The sequence below is a fragment of the Electrona antarctica genome (genome assembly GCF_951216825.1).
Source record: "Electrona antarctica genome assembly, chromosome: 14".
Lineage (NCBI taxonomy): Eukaryota > Metazoa > Chordata > Actinopteri > Myctophiformes > Myctophidae > Electrona > Electrona antarctica.
In genome coordinates this window covers 10,200,322-10,223,904 of record NC_136795.1, presented here as the reverse complement: position 1 = coordinate 10,223,904, position 23,583 = coordinate 10,200,322, and the positions used below count along the sequence as shown (strand labels likewise).

The following is a 23,583-nucleotide window of genomic DNA, read 5'->3' as shown; positions in this document are numbered from 1 at the left end:
TGGACAGCTCGCCCCACAGCGTGGATATCTCGCCCCAACGCACGGATATCTCGCCCTGTGTTTATTTAATGTTTATTTTACCTTATTTATCATATTAGAACACTGATGCGGGGCCCGAATTGATAGGTCAAAGAGGTCAGACGGTTCCCAGATCCGTTCGAACACCTATCAATAGGTCTCACACTGCCTTTGTCTAAAGTTATTTTATATTGCTGAGATGGATTATTCATACATACCATATAGGAGAGAAACTCACACACACACACACACACTTTCAGTCATTCACTCACACGCACCCACACACACACTCTCAGTCATTCACGCACTCACATGCACACACATGCACATGGTTCACATGCATTTAGTGCATGTGACGAGACACCCCATATAGTATAATAAGCACCTCGTGTTAGTTGAACGGGGCTTCCAGTAGAACCACTCTTGCTGTTAAGTCATGATTCGATATATGTCTTGATGTTCTTGAAATAAACTCAGAGTTAGAAATAAGAACACTGCCTGGACCATCTCTGTTTATATATTCTGCCTGGCATATATCCACTTATTATCAACACTCCATTTACTACAGTATACATGTGAATTACATTGAATTACAAACTATCAGGTTTGTGCACGTGTAACAGTGTTATATAATTACACAAAATACGATACAAATAAGTGCTTCTACCTGACTTAATTCTCCATGCTTCATGTGTATAAGAATGCATTAGAGGTCACAGCTCCTTTAAGTCTCCTCCTTGCCTCCCGTATAAATGCCTTGCCACACCTCCACCTCTTCCTTCTGTATTTCAGCATGGAACGAGGTGGGTTTCTTTGTTGTTCTCTGTATAGTCCTTGCATTAGGAACTAACGTGGAGACGTGTCTGTGATTATTCTTTGTCAGGTATGTTACGTAGTATTATGTGTTGTGTTACTGTCGCGCTTGCTTCTGTATTTCCGCATGGAACGAGAGAGGAGTCCTTGCATTAGGAACTAACGTGGAGACGTGTCTGTGATTATTCTTTGTCAGAATAAATCGTGGTTTCCAAAGAGAGTTCTGGGTCTGTCTGTCCATTCAACACAACGCAGAGAGAGACAGACTACACCGGTTACACACGTCCAATCTCCAGCCTGTGCAATTTGACACCATGATATGAGGACGGGTTTTGGAGGTCAATTCTCTCCCTGGAACGTATTAGGGGTTAGGGTTAGAGGCTGAGCATAGACTGTAGGGTTAGAGACTGGAGACTGATTTTGGGGGTCAGTCACGTCAGTGTGAGCCACAGTGACGCACTGGCCCCCAGCCAGAGTCCCTCCCAGAGAACCCCATGCACCTCAAGGTGCAGTGGATGAGTAGGCTGGGGAAAGTCCGTCTGGGGTCCGCTTAGCAATACCTGCGCGTTGGAAGGAAATGGTGGGATGTCCGGGGATAAAATCGAGTCGAGAAGAAGGGGCGGATTAAAGGTCATTACATTGATTGATTGATGAATGTATTAACAGTTTGCAGAATTACAGTACATTTCAAGCACAAACTCAATACAAAGGCTGTTAACTGTGAGTGGACGACACAATTAAGCATTACACTTGTTTCCAATAGGGTCCACCATGTTCAAATCATCAAAACATTTAGAAATAGACACTTCTATAGACAGAACAGGAATTCATCATAAAGGAGGTAAAAAGGGAAAAGAAACATATACAGTGAGGGGGAAAAAAGGGGTGGGCGGTGGGGGGGATTCACGTTCAGCTCCGTTAATTTGTTTGTTTTCCTTGGAGGAGCTGCGTAAGCGTTGGGTCCCCAAGTCGGCTCCGTGGCCGTACCTTGAGTTGGCTGTGTGGCCGTGACCGTCTCTTGTGTTGTCCTTGCGTTGGGTCCCCAAGTCGGCTCAGTGAGTGGCCATACCTTGAGTTGGCTGTGTGGCCGCGACCGTCTCTTGTGTTGTCCTTGCGTTCGTGTTTGAGGGATTCCGGGGCCAGTTTCGAATTGCAGCCGTCCGTAGGTGCCCTTTGAGAGCGGTTTTGAAAGAGTCAAGGGATTGGCGAATCTTAAGTGTGCGGCAGAAATCAAATCGAAAGTAGCGTGGGATTGGCGAATCTTAAGTGTGCGGCAGAAATCAAATCGAAAGTAGCGTAGCCCCGTGCCCTACTATTCTGTGAGGAGTTGGAGTCTACCCCGGTCGGTCCACACCACGACGGTAAGGTCCAGAATATGGCTGCCTTTCATATAGTTTCGAATCACTCACTGTCTGGAGTTTATGTTCCTATTAGAATTGACCGTGCATTATTCTGTGCAGACCTCAAGAAATGTGTAGCGCTTCAGCCGCAAGCTGCCGCATGTCTGTCTGTTTATAGCCCTGGTCCAGTGCTTACAGCGCTCTACTCGCTGTAAGCACTGGACCAGGGCTAGTCTGTCTGTATGTCTCAGCTTGCTCTCAGGGCTGTCAGTGCCAGCATAATTCCAATAGAGTAGCCTAGATGCAATTTCATGTGCTCTGGTGGATTTTGGGAGTTTTATCAGACTTGCTGCACACTACAGAAATTGTGCGTGCGTGCGCGCGGGTGTTTAAGTGGAGTGCAGTGTCAAGTCGGAGGAGGCAGACCGGGTGACTTGGTTAGCGATACAAATCACACTCGTGGAAAGTGGAGCTTTTATCATGCATGATGATAATGGGGGACACGGTTAGCCTGGCTAATAAGCCAGACTAATATCACACAACACTGTCGCGGTATATCAGTCTGGGCTGGCTCCACTTGGATTTCATTTCCCGGGGAACATTTTCTCTTTGACGCAATTGGTCAGAGCTACTGTCAGTCAAAAGTCTCAAGCATTGAACGTCACTGTACCAAAGCCCGCCCATATTGCATACCGTGTCCCGATTGGTCCGACCTGTTCTCTGCTGTAGGAAAGAGGCGTGCTACTGAGCCTCGCCAGACCGTAATCCGCTGGTAGGCAACTTTTTTTTTGCCAACGGCTGATTCGGTCTGGTTTATTAACCAGGCTAGGACACGGTGGCACAGTCGGTAGCGCTGCATGGGCTGCCTTGCCTGCCTGGGTTCTGGTCTTCTGGACAACCGTTGGTCCGACCGACTCAACACACACTGCACTATCACGAACGGTTCTCTCGGACATACAGACGTACAGAGACTTGGTGCATTTATTTATAGTTATTACATGGCTTGGTTGAATGCTTGATTCTGATTGGTCAATCGCTTAATTCAGCGGTGAGTTATCTCATGATAATGACCGCTCCGCTGTATAATGACCGCTGCCTAATCAAACCCTCTGAGCACCACCAGCTGCGCGGCTGCGCCCGCTTGATTTACTGCCGTTTCCAACATAACAGCCATGTAAACACACACACTACTGACACACAATGTAATTTACAGCTAAACATTGCTCTTAAAAATGTTTTTGAAAACATTTGAGCGAGAAATAGACGAAGCAGCTGGACCCGAAAATGGATTCTATTTGATCAACTCACTTCCTTGTTTTCCGACAGTGCTTCAGCCCTGCAGCTGGGCAGACTCAGCCAGCGCGAAGTTATGGAATACTTTTTTTGTTGTGTTTTGGATCAATGGATTAATTTATGTTAGTTAGCCATGTAATAAGCGGGATAATATCTGGCTAGGTGGTCATTGTCGGGATATAATTCACCTTCAGGGAGTGTAACCACCTCGGCTTCGCCTCGGTGGTTAAACTCCCTGTCGGTGAATTATCTCCCGACAATGACCACCTAGCCAGATATTATCCCTTACTTAGATGAAACAGAGTCCAGAGTCAGACTGCATGCTGATGCGCACAGTGCCACAGTTCACTGTGTGTGGAGATAAATATGTAGAAATGCACTCAAATACAAACACACAAAACACAATGAATGTAAACTCCATGCATTCCCCCTTCCTCCTCCCGCTCCTCTTGCTCCTCATCTTCTATAGCCTGGTTTCCAGCCCATAGACCACGCCCACTCGACTGAGCGCACTGGAGGCTCAGAGTCTGACAATCAGGCTACATCTTCTCATTATCTCACTTTTTCTCTCACCCTGTAGCTCTATTTCAATTAAATTCCTTGTCTGTCTGTCTGTCTGTCTGTCTGTCTGTCTGTCTGTCTGTCTGTCTGTCTGTCTGTCTTATCTCAGTTCAAGCCCTGATGAAGACTGTGACAGCATGTCCACACTCCACATGGGGAGTCCTGAAGTTCGTGTTTCTTTATGTAAGTCAGGAAGAAGGTAGGAAGTCTGCACAGTGCACACTGTTCTTTAAGCTCCCATCAATTTTATTAAGGGATCAGGAATCAACGTTTCGACCTCTCCGGGTCTTCATCAGGAATGAGTATACAACAAAGTAGGCGTGTTTTATATACAGGTCGACAAGCTGTCTTTGCAATGAAGGTAATCAGAGTAGTCAAGTCACACCCCCCCACATCTACTGACATAAGCTAACATACATTTGTAGAGCATAGTCAAGTAGAAATATTATTATATTAAGGCACAAAGGCCAATTGTAGAACCAATACATTTGAAATAGTCTAGGGTGGGCTGAAACAATGGTACAGGAAAATAGATAATAAACTGCAAACCAATAAATATCAGAAAAGCAAAGAAACAACTAAGCCTACAAATGATAACCATAAAAAGATCCAATAATACTCGCTTTAGCGAACATAGAAGTAACATTAGGTGTGGCGATGAGAAAAACCCTGTAGCAGCTCATTTTAAAAGGTGTGGACATAACATTTCTTCTTTACGTTATTGGGGCATAGAGAAGGTCGAGAGACCCCGTGGTGGTGATCATAACAGACTTTCAAAAGGCAGTATTATGCGTGTCTTAAGTACCAGGTCTTATTACTTAACTTAAGACCTGGAGGCGTGGTCAATGCTGTTTGGCCACTTAGAATAGCCAAATGGCATTGATCACACCTCCAGGTCTTAAGTTAAGTAATAAGACCTGGTACTTAAGACACGCATAATACTGCCCTTTTACTCCAACGTGAAGCCTATTATATTTACACACTTAACACTATGGTGCCTCATGGCCTCAATGAGGAATTTGATGTTAAACCATTTCTGTGATTTCTCTGCTTTCTTTTGTTTTTATTTATTTTAACCTTTATATTGTGTGTGTATATAGCTTTAATCTCTATGCCTTTTTGTCCTTATGCCATGTCCTTTGATTTGTACTGCAATTGCTGTACCTCACCTGTATTATTGGATTTTTCTATGGTTATCATTTGTAGGCTTAGTTGTTTCTTTGCTTTTCTGATATTTATTGGTTTGCAGTTAATTATCTATTTTCCTGCACCATTGTTTCAGCCCACCCTAGACTATTTCATATTTATTGGTTCTGAAAAAGAGAGAAAACCCGCACACTCATATGCTCCAAAAGATAAGTTTATTGACGACGTTTCGAGCCAAGGCTCTTCATCTGGTCAAACTCAAGTTGTCAGTGATCCACCCACTTAAATAGGCACCCACGGGTCACGTTACTCGTCAGTGGGTGGAACCAACACAACAGGTCATTAGATCAATTAATGAAATATCATTAAATACAGTGTTACACATTTTTCAAATCCACAACAGTGGAATAAGCAAAAAAGGACATCATGATTATTCTAGAATCTAAGAGTGATTCACATAATCAGGTATTATTAGTAAGGCAACAATTCAAATATATACAGCATACAATAAAGAAATTACAAAAAATGGCTGATGGGGAAGTCCTCGTTCATTCCCTTTGGGGACATTGTATTTAGAGTGTAAATCCAAAAGGATTCACGTTGTAGTAATAATTTATTTAGATCACCTCCTCGCCTGGGGCATTTTACATGTTCAATACCCTGATATCTCAAAGTGGCCACAGTGTGTTTTGCGGACAGAAAGTGCATTGCAACCGGGCTTTTTGGATCTTGGTTGCGAATGCTGCTTCTATGCTCGGACATGCGTGTCTTTAACGCCCTGTTGGTCTTGCCAACATATCCAAGACCACATGGGCATTTGAGCAAGTATATCACATTTTTAGTTGTGCATGTTATAGTGCCCTTGATGTCAAAGTTTTTTCCCGTTAGTGGGTGCGTAAACGTCTGGCTTTTCGTGGTGAAGTTGCACTGTGCGCACCGGCCGCATTTATAATTGCCATCAGGGATTTGAGTCAAGAAAGAAGATTCTGGCGAAATAGGAGTGAGATCTGATTTAACAGTTTGTCTAATATTGGGAGGACGTTTATAAACAACCCTAGGTGTTTCTTTAAAAGTATTGGCCAGTTTGGGGTCGCTGCTGAGGATGTACCAATGTTTTTTTATAGCACATTCAAATTCTTTTCCCAGGGCTGAATATTGCACAATGCACAGAGGACCGTTACTTGAGGGGGCATCCCGTTTTGATTGGAGAACTTCCTCTTGTGTACAGTCGATGAATCTGTCGCGTGCCTTTTTTAGCCATTCATCTGGATAGCCTCTGCTTCTGAAGCGCGCATCTAGGAGATCTGCCTGTGTTTTGTAGTCTGCGTCTTCACTACAGAGTCTCCTCACGCGGCTATGTTGGCTTATTGGAAGGCTGCGTTTCAGCGGTAGTGGATGGAAACTGTCAGCTCGGAGCAAGGCATTACTGTCTGTGGGTTTTCTATAGACATCTGTTTTGAAAACAGATGTCCTCTGCAGCGACCCCAAACTGGCCAATACTTTTAAAGAAACACCTAGGGTTGTTTATAAACGTCCTCCCAATATTAGACAAACTGTTGTTAAATCAGATCTCACTCCTATTTCGCCAGAATCTTCTTTCTTGACTCAAATCCCTGATGGCAATTATAAATGCGGCCGGTGCGCACAGTGCAACTTCACCACGAAGAGCCAGACGTTTACGCACCCACTAACGGGAAAAAACTTTGACATCAAGGGCACTATAACATGCACAACTAAAAATGTGATATACTTGCTCAAATGCCCATGTGGTCTTGGATATGTTGGCAAGACCAACAGGGCGTTAAAGACACGCATGTCCGAGCATAGAAGCAGCATTCGCAACCAAGATCCAAAAAGCCCGGTTGCAATGCACTTTCTGTCCGCAAAACACACTGTGGCCACTTTGAGATATCAGGGTATTGAACATGTAAAATGCCCCAGGCGAGGAGGTGATCTAAATAAATTATTACTACAACGTGAATCCTTTTGGATTTACACTCTAAATACAATGTCCCCAAAGGGAATGAACGAGGACTTCCCCATCTGCCATTTTTTGTAATTTCTTTATTGTATGCTGTATATATTTGAATTGTTGCCTTACTAATAATACCTGATTATGTGAATCACTCTTAGATTCTAGAATAATCATGATGTCCTTTTTTGCTTATTCCACTGTTGTGGATTTGAAAAATGTGTAACACTGTATTTAATGATATTTCATTAATTGATCTAATGACCTGTTGTGTTGGTTCCACCCACTGACGAGTAACGTGACCCGTGGGTGCCTATTTAAGTGGGTGGATCACTGACAACTTGAGTTTGACCAGATGAAGAGCCTTGGCTCGAAACGTCGTCAATAAACGTATCTTTTGGAGCATATGAGTGTGCGGGTTTTCTCTCTTTTTCATATGTTATTTTTCGAACCCAGCACCTCCACAAAGTGATGTGCGTATTTTACTATAGTTTCTATATTTATTGGTTCTACAATGGCCTTTGTGCCTTAATATAATAATATTTCTACTTGACTATGCTCTACAAATGTATGTTAGCTTATGTCAGTAGATGTGGGGGGGTGTCTTTTGACTACTCTGATTACCTTCATTGCATAGACAGCTTTGATTGATTGATTGATTGATTTAAATATTTATTAACAGTTTGCAGAATTACAGTACATTTCAAGCACAAACTCAATACAAAGACTGTTAACTGTGAGTGGACAACCCAATTAAGCATTACACTTGTTTACAATTCATCAAAACATTTAGAGACGTACAAATAGACACTTCTATATATAGTCAAAGAACAGAACAGGAATTCATCATAAGGGGGGTAAAAAGGGAAAAGAAACATATACATACAGTGAGGGGAAAAAGGGGTGGGCAGTGGGGGTGGGACGATTCAGATTGTACGGCCTGTCGACCCCATAGATATATATATATATATGGTCGACCCTGTATATAAAACACGCCTACTTTGTTGTATAATCATTCGTGATGAAGACCCGGAGAGGTCGAAACGTTGATTCCTGATCCCTTAATAAAATTGATGGGAGCTTAAAGAACGGTGTGCGGACTTCCTACCTTCTTCCTATATTTTTGTCCTGCACCCGTCGACATTTTTGAGATGTGCGTGCTTCCCGTTTGGATGTTCTCTCTTTATGTAAGTCACACATGCGGCCATGATGCAACAACACTAAAAGCTAATTCATACTGCAACACAAAGTTGAGAGATGACAATGTTGGAGAGAGCAAGGGATGGAAACAGAGACAAGAAAACAATAGATAAAGGAAAAGTGAGACTGTGTTGGCCTTCTAGTTTCAGACAATACAAAGTAAAAAATCACACCAATATATTAATAATACACAATATATTCACCAATGTAATTGACAATAAAACAAGTGGGTTAATAATCAGCGACATTACAGACCACCTGCCAGTATTTACAGTATTTGATAGCAATTATAGGAACAAGATAGACAAACAAAAACTATATAGACGAATAATGACCAATGAATCAATTAGTATGTTAAAACAGGAATTAATGGCACAGAACTGGGATAATGTTTACAAGGAAGCAGATGTGGACAATGCATATAACACATTCATATTAATATTTAGATCATTATACGATAAGCATTGTCCAATCAAGGAATACAATAGAAAAAGAACTTATAATAATTGTCCATGGTTAACTAAAGGTCTACAAAATGCCTGTAAAAAGAAAAATGCATTATATAGGAATTTTATTAGACAGAGAACTAAAGTGGCAGAAGATAAATATAAAAAATATAAAAATAAGTTAACTTGTATTATAAGGATAAGCAAGAAAGAATACTTTAAGAATAAATTAGATAAGAACAAAAACAATATTAAAGAGATATGGAAAATATTAAACAGTATTATAAGAGATGGTGCCAAACAAAACAGCTTACCTAAATATTTTGTTGAGAATGACATTGAAAACTACAATATGGAGGAGGCGGCAGATCGCTTCAACCATTTTTTTGTTAATGTGGGCCCTGATCTAGGCAGAAAAATTCAGGATCGAGGATCAGATGGTGAACATGTGGGGGGAATGGTTGATAGAAATCCTTGCTCAATGTTCTTGAGTGAAGTGAAGGAAATAGAAATTTTGGACATAGTCCAAAACAGTAAAAACAAAACATCTACAGACTATAATGATATTGACATGTCACTGGTCAAACAGGTCATTGGGGGGATTTCTAGGCCATTTACACACATATGTAATTTATCATTCCAAACAGGTTCATTTCCAGACCAAATGAAAATAGCAAAGGTCATTCCTCTATATAAAAATGGGAGCAAACATCACTTCACAAACTACAGACCTGTCTCATTACTGCCACAATTCTCAAAGATATTGGAGAAACTTTTTAATAGCAGACTAGATTCATTCTTGGACAGATTTAATATACTCTCAGAGAGTCAATATGGTTTCAGAAAGAACAGATCAACATCTCAGGCATTGATGGAATCTATAGAAAAAATCACAGACGCAATTGATAATCGGCAGTATGCAATAGGAATATTCATTGACCTCAAAAAAGCTTTTGACACTATCCATCACAACACATTAGTAAAAAAACTGGAGAAAATTGGTATCAGAGGCATTGCAATAAAATGGATTAAAAGTTACTTGGACAGTCGGCAACAATTTGTGAAGCTGGGCACCTATTGCTCAAATTGTCTGGAAATTACCTGTGGTGTCCCCCAGGGGTCAGTACTGGGGCCCAAACTCTTTATTCTTTATATCAATGATATCTGCAAAGTATCAAAGCTGCTGTCACTAGTACTTTTTGCAGACGACACTAATGTATTTTGCTCTGGTGATAATCTGGATAAACTACAGGTTGACATCAATGAAGAATTAAGTAAATTAAAGTTATGGTTTGATTACAATAAATTATCTTTAAATGTGAGCAAGACGAAGTTTATGCTATTTGGTAATCACAGGACAAACACACAGGTACATATAAATATTGATGGGATTGCTATTGACCGGGTCCATGAAAATAAATTTCTGGGAGTGACAATAGATGACAGGCTTAGCTGGAAACCACACATTACTAATGTTAAGTACAAAGTTGCTAGAAGTATAGCAGTCATAAATAAGGCAAAGCAGGTTCTCGATCTCAAGTCACTTCACACTCTCTACTGTTCATTAGTATTACCATATTTTCATTATTGTGCTGAGGTTTGGGGAAATAATTATAAAAGTTCAGTTCAGTCGCTAGTCATACTACAAAAAAGAGCATTAAGAACCATTCACAAGGTCAGCTATCTGGAACATACAAATTCTCTATTTTTACAGTCAAAACTGCTAAAATTCACTGACATAGTAGCTTATCAAACAGCAATAATAATGTATAAGGCTAGGAACCACAATTTACCAGCAAACATTCAGAATTTGTTTCAAGATAGGGAGGGGGGTTATAATTTGAGGGATCATTTTAATTTCAAAACGTTAAACAGAAATACCACAATGAAAAGTTTTTGTGTTTCGATTAGGGGTGTAACACTGTGGAACAATTTGAGGGATGAGCAAAAACAATGTTCTAGCATCAATCTGTTTAAAGTAAGGTATAACAATATGGTTTTCACAAGATACAGGGAGGAGGAAAATGGATAATTCAGGTGCTTATGTGTTTAAAATGGATATTTTTGATATGTATGATGGATATGTGTATTCAATTTATGTTTATACTATGTATATGCGTTGCATATTTGTATGTACATATACAGTTTTCTTTTCGTATATAAAAATGAACATATTAATTTTTATATTGAGTTGAAGCACAGAAGTCAGCGAGTAATTATTAAATTACAGAGGGGTGGGAGTTTATACGTTTTTAACTTCTTCTCACTCCTTTTCGGATATGCTTTTTTTGTCTTTTTTCTTTGTTTTGTTTTCTTATATTTTAAGCTATTTATTTTAAGTGTTTTTCCTTGTAATTAGGAAATACAAAACTGTTCTGTTTTATTTATTTTATTGCATATTCGAAATAAACATGACAAACAAACAAACAAACAAACAAACAAACACCCGTGTGAACTGAGTGGTGTAAGGTCTTATATAGCCTGTCTGACGTAATTAAATCATGTCTGACGTAATATAATCACACCCGGGTGAACAGGGTGAACATAGCAACCATGCTAATTTTTTCTGCACTAACAAAGCCAGTTGTAGGAGTGGTTTACACCACACCCCGGGTGAACAGGGTGAACATAGCAACCATGCTCATTTTTTCTGCACTAACAAAGCCAGTTGTAGGAGTGGTTTACACCACTCAAAAACAGCAGACAGTTTGATGGGCACCTTTAAAATGTATTTCTGTGTGTGTTGTTTCGACCAGGTGTTTCTTATGAAGATTTACTCCGCAGAGGGAGACTGTGCTGATTACTTTGAGGACTCAGACTTTGAAGACTGGGTATGTCTTCTTTGCCTTGCTTCTTGCCTCTATCTTCAAGCCTTAAAGGTAGTGTAAGTGATTTTCGTTGGTTAAAATAAGTGTTAAAAAGCTCTATATTTAATAGTACTCATTGCTAAAATAAGTGTCCAAAAGCTCTGTGCTCTGTACTCTGTACTCATTTCTCAGAAACTGGGATACCAATTTTATCCAATCAGGATAGAGAATGCAGTCAGGATACAGATTAAACAAGTGGAATTGTTTTTGATGACACAAAGAAATGTGCAGACAAAATTGGAACTGGAACACTATAGAAATTTAAGCTAATAAATAGCTAATCTCTCCTGATTGGCTGACATTTTGTCACCTACCTGAAAATGTATTTTCTGATTTATTATAGAGCTGGAGAGACAGGGCCTGTTACTGAACAAACACTATAGCAATGATTCTATCAGAATACCTTTTAACAAAAACCTTTGTTTTAACCAAAGAAAATCACCTCCACTATACCTCTAAAAATGGAGTGCCGTCACCCCCCCCCCCCCCCCCCACCAACCAACAATCAACAATTGTTTCAAAAAAGTGTACAGAAAGTGTTAAAATTATGTTTTCTATGGCCACACCCACCAGTTCATTAAGCAGAGGTGTGCACATAGACATAGACACTAGGGGGTGCTAGAGCACCACCTGCCCTTGCCCTCTGGACAGCAATGTGCCCTTGTGGAAAAATAAATAAATACAACTTGTTTTTCTACAGTGTACAGTATGTGGACCATGATGACATTGATCAATTCTTGATTAAAAAAAGCTTCTAATATATTATTTATGCCCCAAAATCTATAAATCTCACACTATTAAAAGGACCACTTCACCACTTTTCAACCTATCTTCATATAATAGGTCCTCACTAATAATCATGATAAAATGGCATGATTTTTTTCCTACTAAGTCTGTGTCTCATAGAAGGGCATTGGGCAGTTTAGAAACCGTCCTCCAGTGACATCATTAGGCAGATTTTTTTTAAACAAGATTTTGTTACAAAAATGTTTGCAACTTTTCAGGACTAGAAAGCCTGCAGTTTCTATTAGCTTATATTCCCCATCGATGATGTCACTGGAGGACGGTTTCTGAACTGCCCACAGCCCTCCTATGAGACACAGACCGAGTAGAAATGATTATTAGTGAGGACCTATTATATGAAGATAGGTTGAAAAGTGGTGAAGTGTGGGGGGGTTTACCGTTTTTTGTATGGGGGCCTCTAGTTTACATATTTAGGAGTAGGCTTAGCTAATAGGCTAATAACATTAAAAATGCCTAAACACATTGTCGGACGCTCAGAACATAGATATGGACACTATATTTGTCCGTTTTCTTTTATATACTGTAGCTTGCTTGTTAGAGAGTTATTGAATAAATACGTATTTGCTATGCAAATTAGAAGGTTAAAAACTAAAACAAATCACTTAATTGGGGACCATGTTTTTCAGATTCGGCACCCTTGAATTATGTGAAATAGGCTGGTTCCCCACCTTTACCTCAAAATGCCTCTAACATTCACATTTTTCAGAAATCCAACTTGCCCATACCTGAGGAATACCTGAGGTTTCCAGTTAGTAAACAGAGCAGGGGAAAGGTATCTATCTATCTGTCCGTCCGTCTGTCTTTAATCAATACATTCATTCATTAATTAGCATTGTATCAATGGTAAATTCTGTTACTGTATACAGGCTGATGTAATCTACATCCTGAACACGTTATGCTGTAGAGAGCAGGAAAAAGAAAGAAAAAACAATACCCTGTGTAAAATACTACGAACCTGCTTCACGGTGAGACAGGTCTGTCTGTCTGTCTGTCTGTCTGTCTGTCTGTCTGTCTGTCTGTCTGTCTGTGAAAGCCTATGTGCGAGACTGGGTGGGATGGAGGGTGGAGCTCTTTCTTTGTTTCACTCTCAGCTGAATAAATAATGGTTTTATATCCAGTACTTTTAATAGAAAATAGAAAAATACAAGCGCACACTATATCTGCTCCGTACAAGAGGACACATTTATTGAGGGCAACGTTTTGGTCCCTACGGACCTTCTTCAGACATGTAGGGACCGAAATGTTGCCCTCAATAAATGTGTCCTCCCCGTTACTGAGCAGACATTACTTACTCTAGGTGTGCGAAAGCTTTTCTCTACATATGCATTACTTTTTGACATCACTATTAAAGCTGTGTGTGTGTGTGTGTGTGTGTGTGTGTGTGTGTGTGTGTGTGTGTGTGTGTGTGTGTGTGTGTGTGTGTGTGTGTGTGTGTGTGTGTGTGTGTGAGAATTCCCAGCTGAAAGAAAACTGCTCTTTGGATGATGCTGCCATGCATAAAAGTGGAGTTTATGTGAGTCTCTCTGACCTCCGCTGTATGATTGCTGAAGCTGCTGAGCCTGTGATTGAAGGTAAAGAAGATTTAATCATATTCATTGATTTGTATACACTCAGAGCATAGCAGTGGGCGTGGTTGGTTTTCTGGACTCACTGAAAAACATTTGTATCAATTATTTTAAGCCTAGAATCAAGCCTAGTGAGTATTTATTAAATGTAGTAGTAATCATATAATTTATTTATTATTCATACATTTCTTTTCACAGAATCAAAGGCTTTATGGTCATAAAATAATTCATAATCAATATTTTTGTAAATCTCTATGGGAAAAATGAATGGCAGATTTTCCAGTGGGTCCAGAAAACCACGCCCACTATAGTCAGGAACATAACACTTTCTATTTACAACCCATCCTGATTACCAGCGAGCGATCTGGTGACATTTTCTGGCTCGCCTCGCTTTATGTCAGGATGGGGTGTAATGAGTGCTTGTAATGAGGCCGCTAAACCATACTACTTGGCTGATATTAATGTTATTAGTTCTATTGCAGATACAACTAGAAAAGTCGCAATTTTTGGAAAATTGCAAAGTGTGGTTGCCGCAGTCGCTTACATAGGCCCATCCGTGTCAGCGTATGACGTAATGACTACTTGTGCTTGATACAGTATGGCAGTGGTGTCAGATTACATGCATGTATACATATATGTATACATAGGGGCATTACCTTTAATCCTCCCGACACTAAAACATATCGTCATTACGTCACCATCGAAAACCAATTACACCCTGGCATTGGGTCCTTTAATCCACATCTTTATTACGTCATCACTGCTCCACATGCTCACTGCTCCACATGCTCCACATCCACAAGAACAATGTTTTTTTTTTGTTTTTTTTGTGCTTTCTATTTACTAGGTATTTCCTGGTGCACACTGTATAATGAAATATGTAAGGAATTTAATAATATGTTTTACTTTCACTGACTGTATAATGTTACTTTTGTTCCTGCATAGGCTTAGGTTGCCATAACCGTAACCCTGACAGTGAGTAATGTATCTAGCTCTCTCTTCTTCCTTTGTGTGTCTCCTCCTGTAAGTGCTTCAGCTTCTGTCTGCGTGCGTGCGTGCGTGCGTGCGTGCGTGCGTGCGTGCGTGCGTGCGTGCGTGTGCGTGCGTGCATGCGTGTGTGTGTGTGAGCACTAGGGCATTCACTTCTAGTCATTTTTACTAGTTGCCTAGTTTACTAGTCGACTAGTTGTTTAACTACCTATTATGTAATGCATTTTCTTGGGAAATAAATATTTGTACAGTTAAAAACTGTGTACATTGGTGACTATAACTATAATCTACCTGATATTGTTGCCTACAAAATCAGGGGAAAAAATAAAAGAAGAATGTCGACTAGTGAATTTACTAGTCGACTAGTTGCTTAATGCCCTAGTGAATACTGCATACAACTATTTATATATTGGGCAATTCCTGCAATATCAACATCTTAGAACTTGTTAGATCTGTACTGTAGTTCACAGAACAACTGATTTAGTACATTCAGCAAACCACACTTACATTACATTACATTACATTACAGTCATTTAGCAGACGCTTTTATCCAAAGCGACTTACAATAAGTGTATTCAACATAGGTAGGGAACAAAAACTACTAATCACCAGAAGTCTTTATTTACTACGGTAGTCATTCTTATGTATTGTAAGTTGTAACTTGGACCTTATCTTTTGCAGAGAACCTTTTTCGGTGCACTGAAGTAACATCTACCACCCGTGAGTACCTCTCTTATAAATATGAATAAATGCATTTTTGTATTATCTCTGCAGGGCTAACAACTTCAGTAGCAATGATCCTACTAAAATGTTTAACTTACATTTTTTTTACTACCATTTAAAGGTACACTATCCAGATTGTCAACATTGTTTGTAAATGTACAGTTATTTGATGTCAAATTAGATAGATGCATCATGGGAAATGTAGGAATATAGAAAGAGGCTCTGGCTGAATTAGACAGAAACGGGATTTTTCTGGATTGCACTGTAAATAATGTTTCGATAAGCAATGAGCCTGTTTAGCCACCGGACCGGCCACAAGGCTAGCAGAGTTCATTACTGGCCACATGATGGCCAATACACTCCCACTAGTGAGCTTAACATTTTAGAGTCCCATAAAACAATTATTGTCTGCCCAGCTCCTGAGATCATGTGTCCACTACCACAAAGGCCTAGAGAAAATCTAAATGTTAAAGGCTGAGGTCAGAGGGACATTTTTTAAATTCTGGACCCCTCTCCTTCATTCTACCCATCCACCCTCACGGTATCACTTTGAGCCCATTCTGACGTTCTTCCCAGGAGTATACGCACTATGCCCACATGAGGGCACTCCTACGCCAGCATCACGCACGTGCACACATATACCCAAAGTTTGCGTGTGGTCCTGGTCTAGTGTGTTTATGTCCACTTGTGTTTATTTGTGTTTACTGTTTTTAGTCTGTCCAGCTTGATTTATGTCATGTGTCACTCTATGCTGTTCTAGCGCTTCAATTAACCCTCAGGGATTAATAAAGTATATCTCATCTCATCTCCGACATGAAAGCCCCCTTTCATGCCCCCTTTTGGGTCGGTGAAAAGTGCCCTCTCCAAACCATGGATGCAGCATTTACTATGGTTGACAAAAACATAAATACCCCCTCTCCACGCCGTAAAAGGCAGCATTCAACAGGATTCTTGAACTGGAATGCAGCATTTTAGGTTGAAAGAATTGTCCTCTTAGTCTGTAGCCTACTAGAAATCCATGGCGTGCCGTAGCTTATACTGCTGGCGTGCCTGGCTGCATCAGTGGTAGCGCATCTGCAGCAAACCTTTCTTAATTGAGCGCGGTGGTGTGCAGTGCACTCACAAAGTGTTGCAGCACTACGTGTTGTGAGCTTGTAAATCACCTATTTGTGGTGCGCGATACCGCCTCACAACGAAGTACAGTACAGTATATATATACACAAGTAAGATGGCCTCGCCTTCGCACTAAAGGGCGAGAATCGTGGATATATTTCAGAACCTGTTATGACATTCCATACATCCTTCCTCTTCGATGTCTCCCTTTTCACTTATACCTTTCAAACTCTAGACGGTCCTGCCCCAAAGTTATTAGTGCAGCCGCACCCGGCAGCCGGCGAAAACTAGAGTTCTCAACAGGCCCGAAAATTAAGGCCTGGCCGTACCTGTACCCTCATCAAACCCTGTACACTCAAGAGAATGTCCCCGCTACCACCCTTAGATCTCCATATACTGTATGGAGCTGACCTGTTCTGACATTCCATATGTTGATCTGACCTCATCAAACCCTGTACACTCAAGACATTCTCCATATATGGCCAGTACAGAGTGTTCATTTAAAATAAAATATTCCTCTAAATCTGGGTAGAAATGTATGTCTGCTGTTTTGAATCGCAGGGCGCCTGCGATTCAAAACAATTCCTCAGGCAATTAATGTTCATAACTTGCTCAACACTGAGAGTATAGATTTGTACTGATTGACTCTGTGAATAGGGCTTTATCTTTTTTCACTTTTTGAGTGGTGCAAACCACTCCAACAACCAGCTTTGTCTGTATCTATGTGTCTATGTATGTGTGTACCTGTACCTGTGTGTACCTGTACGTGGCCCCACGTACATGTGAGCATGGTTGCTATGGTTAGTGTGTGACGTCACTGACTAGTTGCACCACTCAGTTCACACGGGTGTGATTTTTATACTTTAAAATTTATTTTAGCTCGTACCACCTAACATAACATCTGTTACTTTAGGTCCACCTACACCTGCATCAAGTGTGCCTCACCCCACACCCTCACTGACCACAACACACGCAGCAAAACAGACCACATCAACTCAACCTTTTAAAACGACAAGACCAACTCATGTTGGTCTTGTTGTTTCAACAACAGAGACGACAACAAGACCAACTCATGTTGGTCTTGTTGTTTCAACAACAGAGACGACAACAAGACCAACTGATGTTGGTCTTGTTGTTTCAACAACAGAGACGACAACAACAGAGACATCAACACACATACAGACCGGTGACAACGGTGAGCAATTTAATTTATATATAATAAAATCGCACCCGTATGAAGTGAGGGGCGCTCTTATCATCATACATCTTCTCAGTCCAACCAATCAGCCCTCACTCTTTATTCTCGATATGTATTTTGCTCAGCCAATCAAATCATCGCTAAAATTCACACAAACAGACAAAGCTGGGCATAGGACTCAATAATATAAATTAGATAACTTGTGTGTATACTGTATATATTGTGTTTTATACTGTATAAATGAGGGCCTATGGCATTTGTATTGTATTTTTCCTTCTTTTTTAACACTGGTTAGAGCGACCTGCCCGCTGTCAGAGAAAGAATAGTCGCAAGTTTCTGACAAGAGAATAATTAATAATAATATGAATAATAACTAGTCCATACCAGTTTGGGGGTACGACATACCCAAAGTATGGGCAGAGTTTCTCCCTACCAGTGTTGATTTTGACAGCAAATTTAGTTTAGTCACAGTCTTTTGAATAAAATGTAGTTTTAGTCACATTTTAGTCATCTGAAATGGTTTAGTGTTAGTCTAATGTTAGTCGACTAAATCAACAGTTCATTTTGTCGACTAAAATGTATATTGGCAGGCCTTGATGGCGTTGTAATGGCAGATTTTACACTTGGTTGCATGCTGAAAATAGGTCTGCTGCGACGCGTTGTGAGCTTGCAAGTGCAAGACCTTAGCGCAACCGAACATAACATCACTTGTCTAATAGATCTACTGCATCTCTTCTCCACTAGTCCCTCCCTAACATTTTGGGGGTAAATTCTAAATTACTTCTAAATTACTGTTTCAGGGCTGACTACTGGTGTGTAGTGTGAACTAGATACCATATTCTCAATATCAACTCTCGATTCATATATAATACCAATCAATCAACTCCAAATCAACTCCAAAGCAAGACTAGCGAAAATAATGCTTTGTTTGTTTTGGTGAGAAGCTCCGTGTTGCCAGATTCTGAGTGAAACAAGTGACCAGGTCTATGAAAACAAAGTCAAAAGAAGCAACCAGTTTCACCACTTGAGCCCTATTACATCAGCTATTTCTTTTTAAAGAATCATGAAAGCAAGCCCAAATAAGCATCTACACATCAGAAATAAGCCCAAACTATAAAGCAACGGGCAACTATGAATATTAAGCTATGTTACAGGAAAAACTAGCCCAAAGTCGCTTATAATAAGCAGACCTGCAAACCAGCACTGCTGGTGGCTGCTTTCTGCAATTTGCATGGGGAAAAATAATGTTTCGTCGGCAGACTGGTTTTGTGCAGATAAAAAAATGCTAGTCTGTTGCAATCTGGTGTGCAGAGTGACACACTTTCCAGCCAATCACAGCACACAATCCATACCCGTTCGGGGATATGACATAACCGATCCCTACCTCTCTCTCTCTCTCTCGGCTCCCTCTCTCTCACCCCTTCTGTCTTTCTCCCCCGCCTTTATCTGCAGTCGCAGCACAGAATGACACACCTTCCTGCCAATCACAGCACGCAATACGTGTTAGATTATCATTATCCATACATGGGCATAAAAGGGCGCCAATTCCATCCTCAAAGTTTGAGAAAAAAAAGTATTAGTTAAGATTATTAGTTAGATTAGTTATAATGTAATTTGTCTATGTTATAGTGAATGCAAAATGTTTTCCTCTTTTCCCATGTTTCCTATGTATTTTCCTGTTTCCTACAGTGTCCGAGGATGGAGGTGCTGATCGTTTAAAGAGAGAGCCAAAGCCAGTTGCCTTCACCCCCGCTGGTAAAAGATAGTTATTTAATAATTGCATGTTCCCAGGTCTTGCATTACTATTAAATCATCCATTATTACGTTTATTATTATTATTATTATTATTATTATGAATCATTCTTTTCTGTGAAGCACATTGAGTTGCAACTAATGAATAAAAGGCTCTATAAATAAAGTTTGATTGAGTGCAAGAAAGTACAAGATTATGTACAATGGAGCTGGTGAGAGATGAATTGGATCATCCATACATCTGACTGGTCCCGTGACTCAGGGGTTCTCAACCCGTGGGTCGCGACCCCTCGGGGGGTCGCCAAATTATTTTAGGGGGTCCCCAAATTATTTTCAAAAAAAAAAAAAAAAAAAGGTTTTTTTTTAAATTTTATTTTCACGATTTTTCAAAAATAGCAGACCTACAAGCTTGTAGCGCGCCACTCGGTGGCGCGCTATGAGCTTGTAGATCTGCTATTTTTCAATAGCTAAATTATAACAATGCTTAAAACACCAAAAGGGGTTCCCGCCCAAAATGGTTTAAGGTTATTGTAGCAGTCAATTTATATTGGGGGTCGGGAGGGGGCGGGGCGGGGGTCCCGAGACGTTGCCAAAGCATTTCCGGGGGTCCCCGGCCAAAAACGTTGAGAACCCCTGCCGTGACTCATACTGAAAAAGGATTTCTTTTTTTTGCTGTTTGGGTTACTCTGTGGATTGGGGGAGGGGATGTGGAATGACATAATAGCACAATTTTATTAAGTATTTGTACTTTACTTGAGCATGTCAAATTTTCTGTACTTTTCCTTCTACTCCACTACATTTCAGAGACAAAATAATATTGTACTTTTACTAATATTGTACTTTACTTACAAAACACACATTAACCACAATGCACTTGTAGATCGGCCATTTATAATTTGTATACATTTGACATTTTTAAATGGGACATTCTGCACAATGAGTACTTTTACTTTTGGTACTTTAAGTACATTTTGATACCAATACTTGTGTACTTTCACTCAAGTGAATTCCTGACTTTTACTTGTAGTGGCGTATTTCTATATTGCAGTATGGATACTTTTACTTAAGTAAAAAATCTGAGGGCTTTTTCCACCACTGCATAATAGGATATTACCGTAATGATGGCAACAGGTGTCTGGTGTCTTTGTTTTTTGGCAGTCTCCATTTTTCTTGTCCTCTCTCTGATCCTCAACGTTTTCCTGGGGGCGTATGTGATTCGTCAGAAGATACAATCCCGCAATTGCAAGGTGTGTGTGTGTGTGTGTGTGTGTGTGTGTGTGTGTGTGTGTGTGTGTGTGTGGGCGCGTGTGTTGTTTATGCGAATGTGTGCGTATAGCATGTGTGCCCGAATCGGAGTGTATGGGAGAAAGACTCCATGTGAAAAAATGTAAAAAATGCCTTTATCAAAGCGTGTTACAGTGTGCATTACATTCACCCATTCACACAAACATTCACTGATGATGCCTGATTCATGCTTGTAATTTTTCCTTCAGCGCTATGGAACAGCTGTCCCACTAGAAGACAATGGTAATGGTCAAACTGATCTCTGTGTGTGTGTGTGTGTGTGTGTGTGTGTGTGTGTGTGTGTGTGTGTGTGTGTGTGTGTGTGTGTGTGTGTGTGTGTGTGTGTGTGTGTGTGTGTGTGTGTTATTTTCACGTCATTTTTGCCCCCAGATAGGAACGCTATCTGTGGATGTGGATAAAGACATGAAAAGGCATTGTTACTATTAACGTCCAGGACTGGGCCAAATCTATTCAGGCTTCAGATAAACCATTAACTTGATTGCTTCCAGCTTTGGGAACTCTGTGTGTGTGTGTGTGTGTGTGTGTGTGTGTGTGTGTGTGTGTGTGTGTGTGTGTGTGTGTGTGTGTGTGTGTGTGTGTGTGTGTGTGTGTGTGTGTGTGTGTGTGTGTGTGTGTGCAGAATGTTACTGCTTGCTGTACCTTTAGATGTTGACCTCCTTCATGCTTTCTTTTTTCCTATCTGTCTCTTTTCTTTAATTCCATTCAGACAACGGCGATGATCAGAATGACACTGATGTCTGATGACAACAACGTTTTGACGACGTGTTAACCATTCTCCTCGTCCTGACCAACAATCTCCACATAGATCTGCTTCCGTCATCTGTTACACATCCATTTTGGTTCATCAGCTTGTGGATTTCATAATCTCTTTGGCTCAAGCCTCCTGTACTGGTCCTGGATGATACCAAAGCGTGATTGATTGATACGACAAACGATGTTACGTTATTGTCTCCACCAGGCCGAAGGCATGGGGAGAGAGTATGTTTTGCACTCCGTCCGTGTGTGTGTGTGTGTGTCCGTCCGTCCGTCCTTCCTTCCGTCCGTCTGTGTACAGCTAATCTCCGGCACCGTTAACCCGGTCGATGCCAAACTTTGCACACACACTCCCTGGATGCCAACGATGAACCTCTGCCCCGCATTTTCCAGAACGGCCTGTTATAGCGCCGCCAAACTTTGCACACACACTCCCTGGATGCCAACGATGAACCTCTGCCCTGCATTTTCCAGAACGGCCTGTTATAGCACCACCATGAGGCAGCTTTTCACATGTTTTACCTAAAACTGCACCGATCTGCGTGAAACGTTGCATGCACACTCCCTAGAGGCCAAGGACAAACCTTTGACCTGCATTTTCCGCATCTGCCTTTTATAGCGCCACCAGGAGGCCGACTTTTGTAAAACACATTTTTTGATATTACTCCTCCAGATTCTGTCCAAAAATCTCACAAATCGTTACACAGTATCTCTATGGTCATGTGCTCAAGTCGGATCTGTCCGATATTTCATATTCCATCATAATTGGCTATAATTGGCTTTCACAGTTTGCAAGATTGCCCCGTTTTGAACAAAAGCCTCAAATCATGAACGCAGCATGCAATTTACGTGAAATCTTTCACACATTTTCTTACTGGGCTGAGGAATATATCCCACCCTTTTCACATTGGCCTGTTATAGCGCCACCAACAGGTTGATTTTTGCAAAACACATTTTTGGAACAAAATGCCTCAAATCATCCAATTGCCATCAAAGGCAAACATGTTTATATTACTCCTAAACATCTCACACAGTCCTATCCTCCTGGTGGAGACCTGTGCCCAGAAGGGCACTTTTTCTAGTTGGAGACTATTCTTGTGACTGCAAATGCCTGGTGTTTACTGAGCAGAGATATTTTTTATCCAGACGTGGGACTGACGGAACAAGACATGGCATGTCATGGGCTGCAGTATAGGAGATGGAATTTAGTTTTCCAAAGTGCCACACGATAAGTGAAAACATGTTGAAACAAATATTGAGTCTCTTTTTTTTTTGTATTCAATCAACAAGTTGCATGACAGTAAATGGCAGTAATTAAGGTTCACTCTGTGGCAGCACCAGGGAGATACAGTACAATGCAGGGCTGGCTCTAAGTTTTTATACTAGGCTATAGTTTGTTGATTACTTTTGATGCAGCAATGGTCTTCTTTCTTTCTTTCTTTTTTGAGTTATTAAAAAGGTCTTAAAAGTCCTGGTCACTTCACTGTCATCTGGGGATCATGTGGGAACCCTCCTGAGGGTCCCGACCCACAGGTTGAGAACCACTGGTCTTTTGTGTAGACCAGTGGTTCTGTGTAAGCTAAAATACCCTATACTCAACAATAGAATAGTCCATATAATAGGTGCAAAAGTATATATTTTTTTTTAATCATTTTTATCCCACGATTTTGTAACCCATTTTTCACCCCTGTGTCAATTATCTAATGTGATCCTGGGCTCTACAC

The 23,583-nt window shown here is 40.6% G+C and overlaps 1 protein-coding gene across 8 annotated transcripts; it reads left to right on the top strand.

The window, feature by feature from the left end:
• Positions 1 to 998: 998 nt before the first annotated feature.
• Positions 999 to 23,330, top strand: LOC306936532 (uncharacterized protein). Of its 8 annotated transcripts, XM_079520085.1 has the most exons (14): positions 999 to 1,027; positions 4,135 to 4,208; positions 11,546 to 11,620; positions 13,167 to 13,232; positions 13,327 to 13,434; positions 13,920 to 14,031; positions 14,971 to 15,000; positions 15,697 to 15,735; positions 17,765 to 17,929; positions 18,014 to 18,046; positions 19,739 to 19,804; positions 20,960 to 21,048; positions 21,295 to 21,328; positions 21,813 to 23,330. In XM_079520085.1, exons 2-14 carry the CDS (start codon positions 4,146 to 4,148, stop codon positions 21,845 to 21,847), a joined length of 915 nt encoding a protein of 304 aa, XP_079376211.1. In that variant the 5' UTR covers positions 999 to 1,027; positions 4,135 to 4,145; the 3' UTR covers positions 21,848 to 23,330. The 8 variants fall into 8 exon arrangements, with proteins under 8 accessions (XP_079376211.1, XP_079376208.1, XP_079376212.1 ...); XM_079520082.1 differs by having other exon boundaries at positions 13,327 to 13,425; positions 17,765 to 18,046; XM_079520086.1 differs by lacking the exon at positions 17,765 to 17,929 and having other exon boundaries at positions 17,951 to 18,046.
• The last annotated feature ends 253 nt before the right edge of the window (positions 23,331 to 23,583 follow it).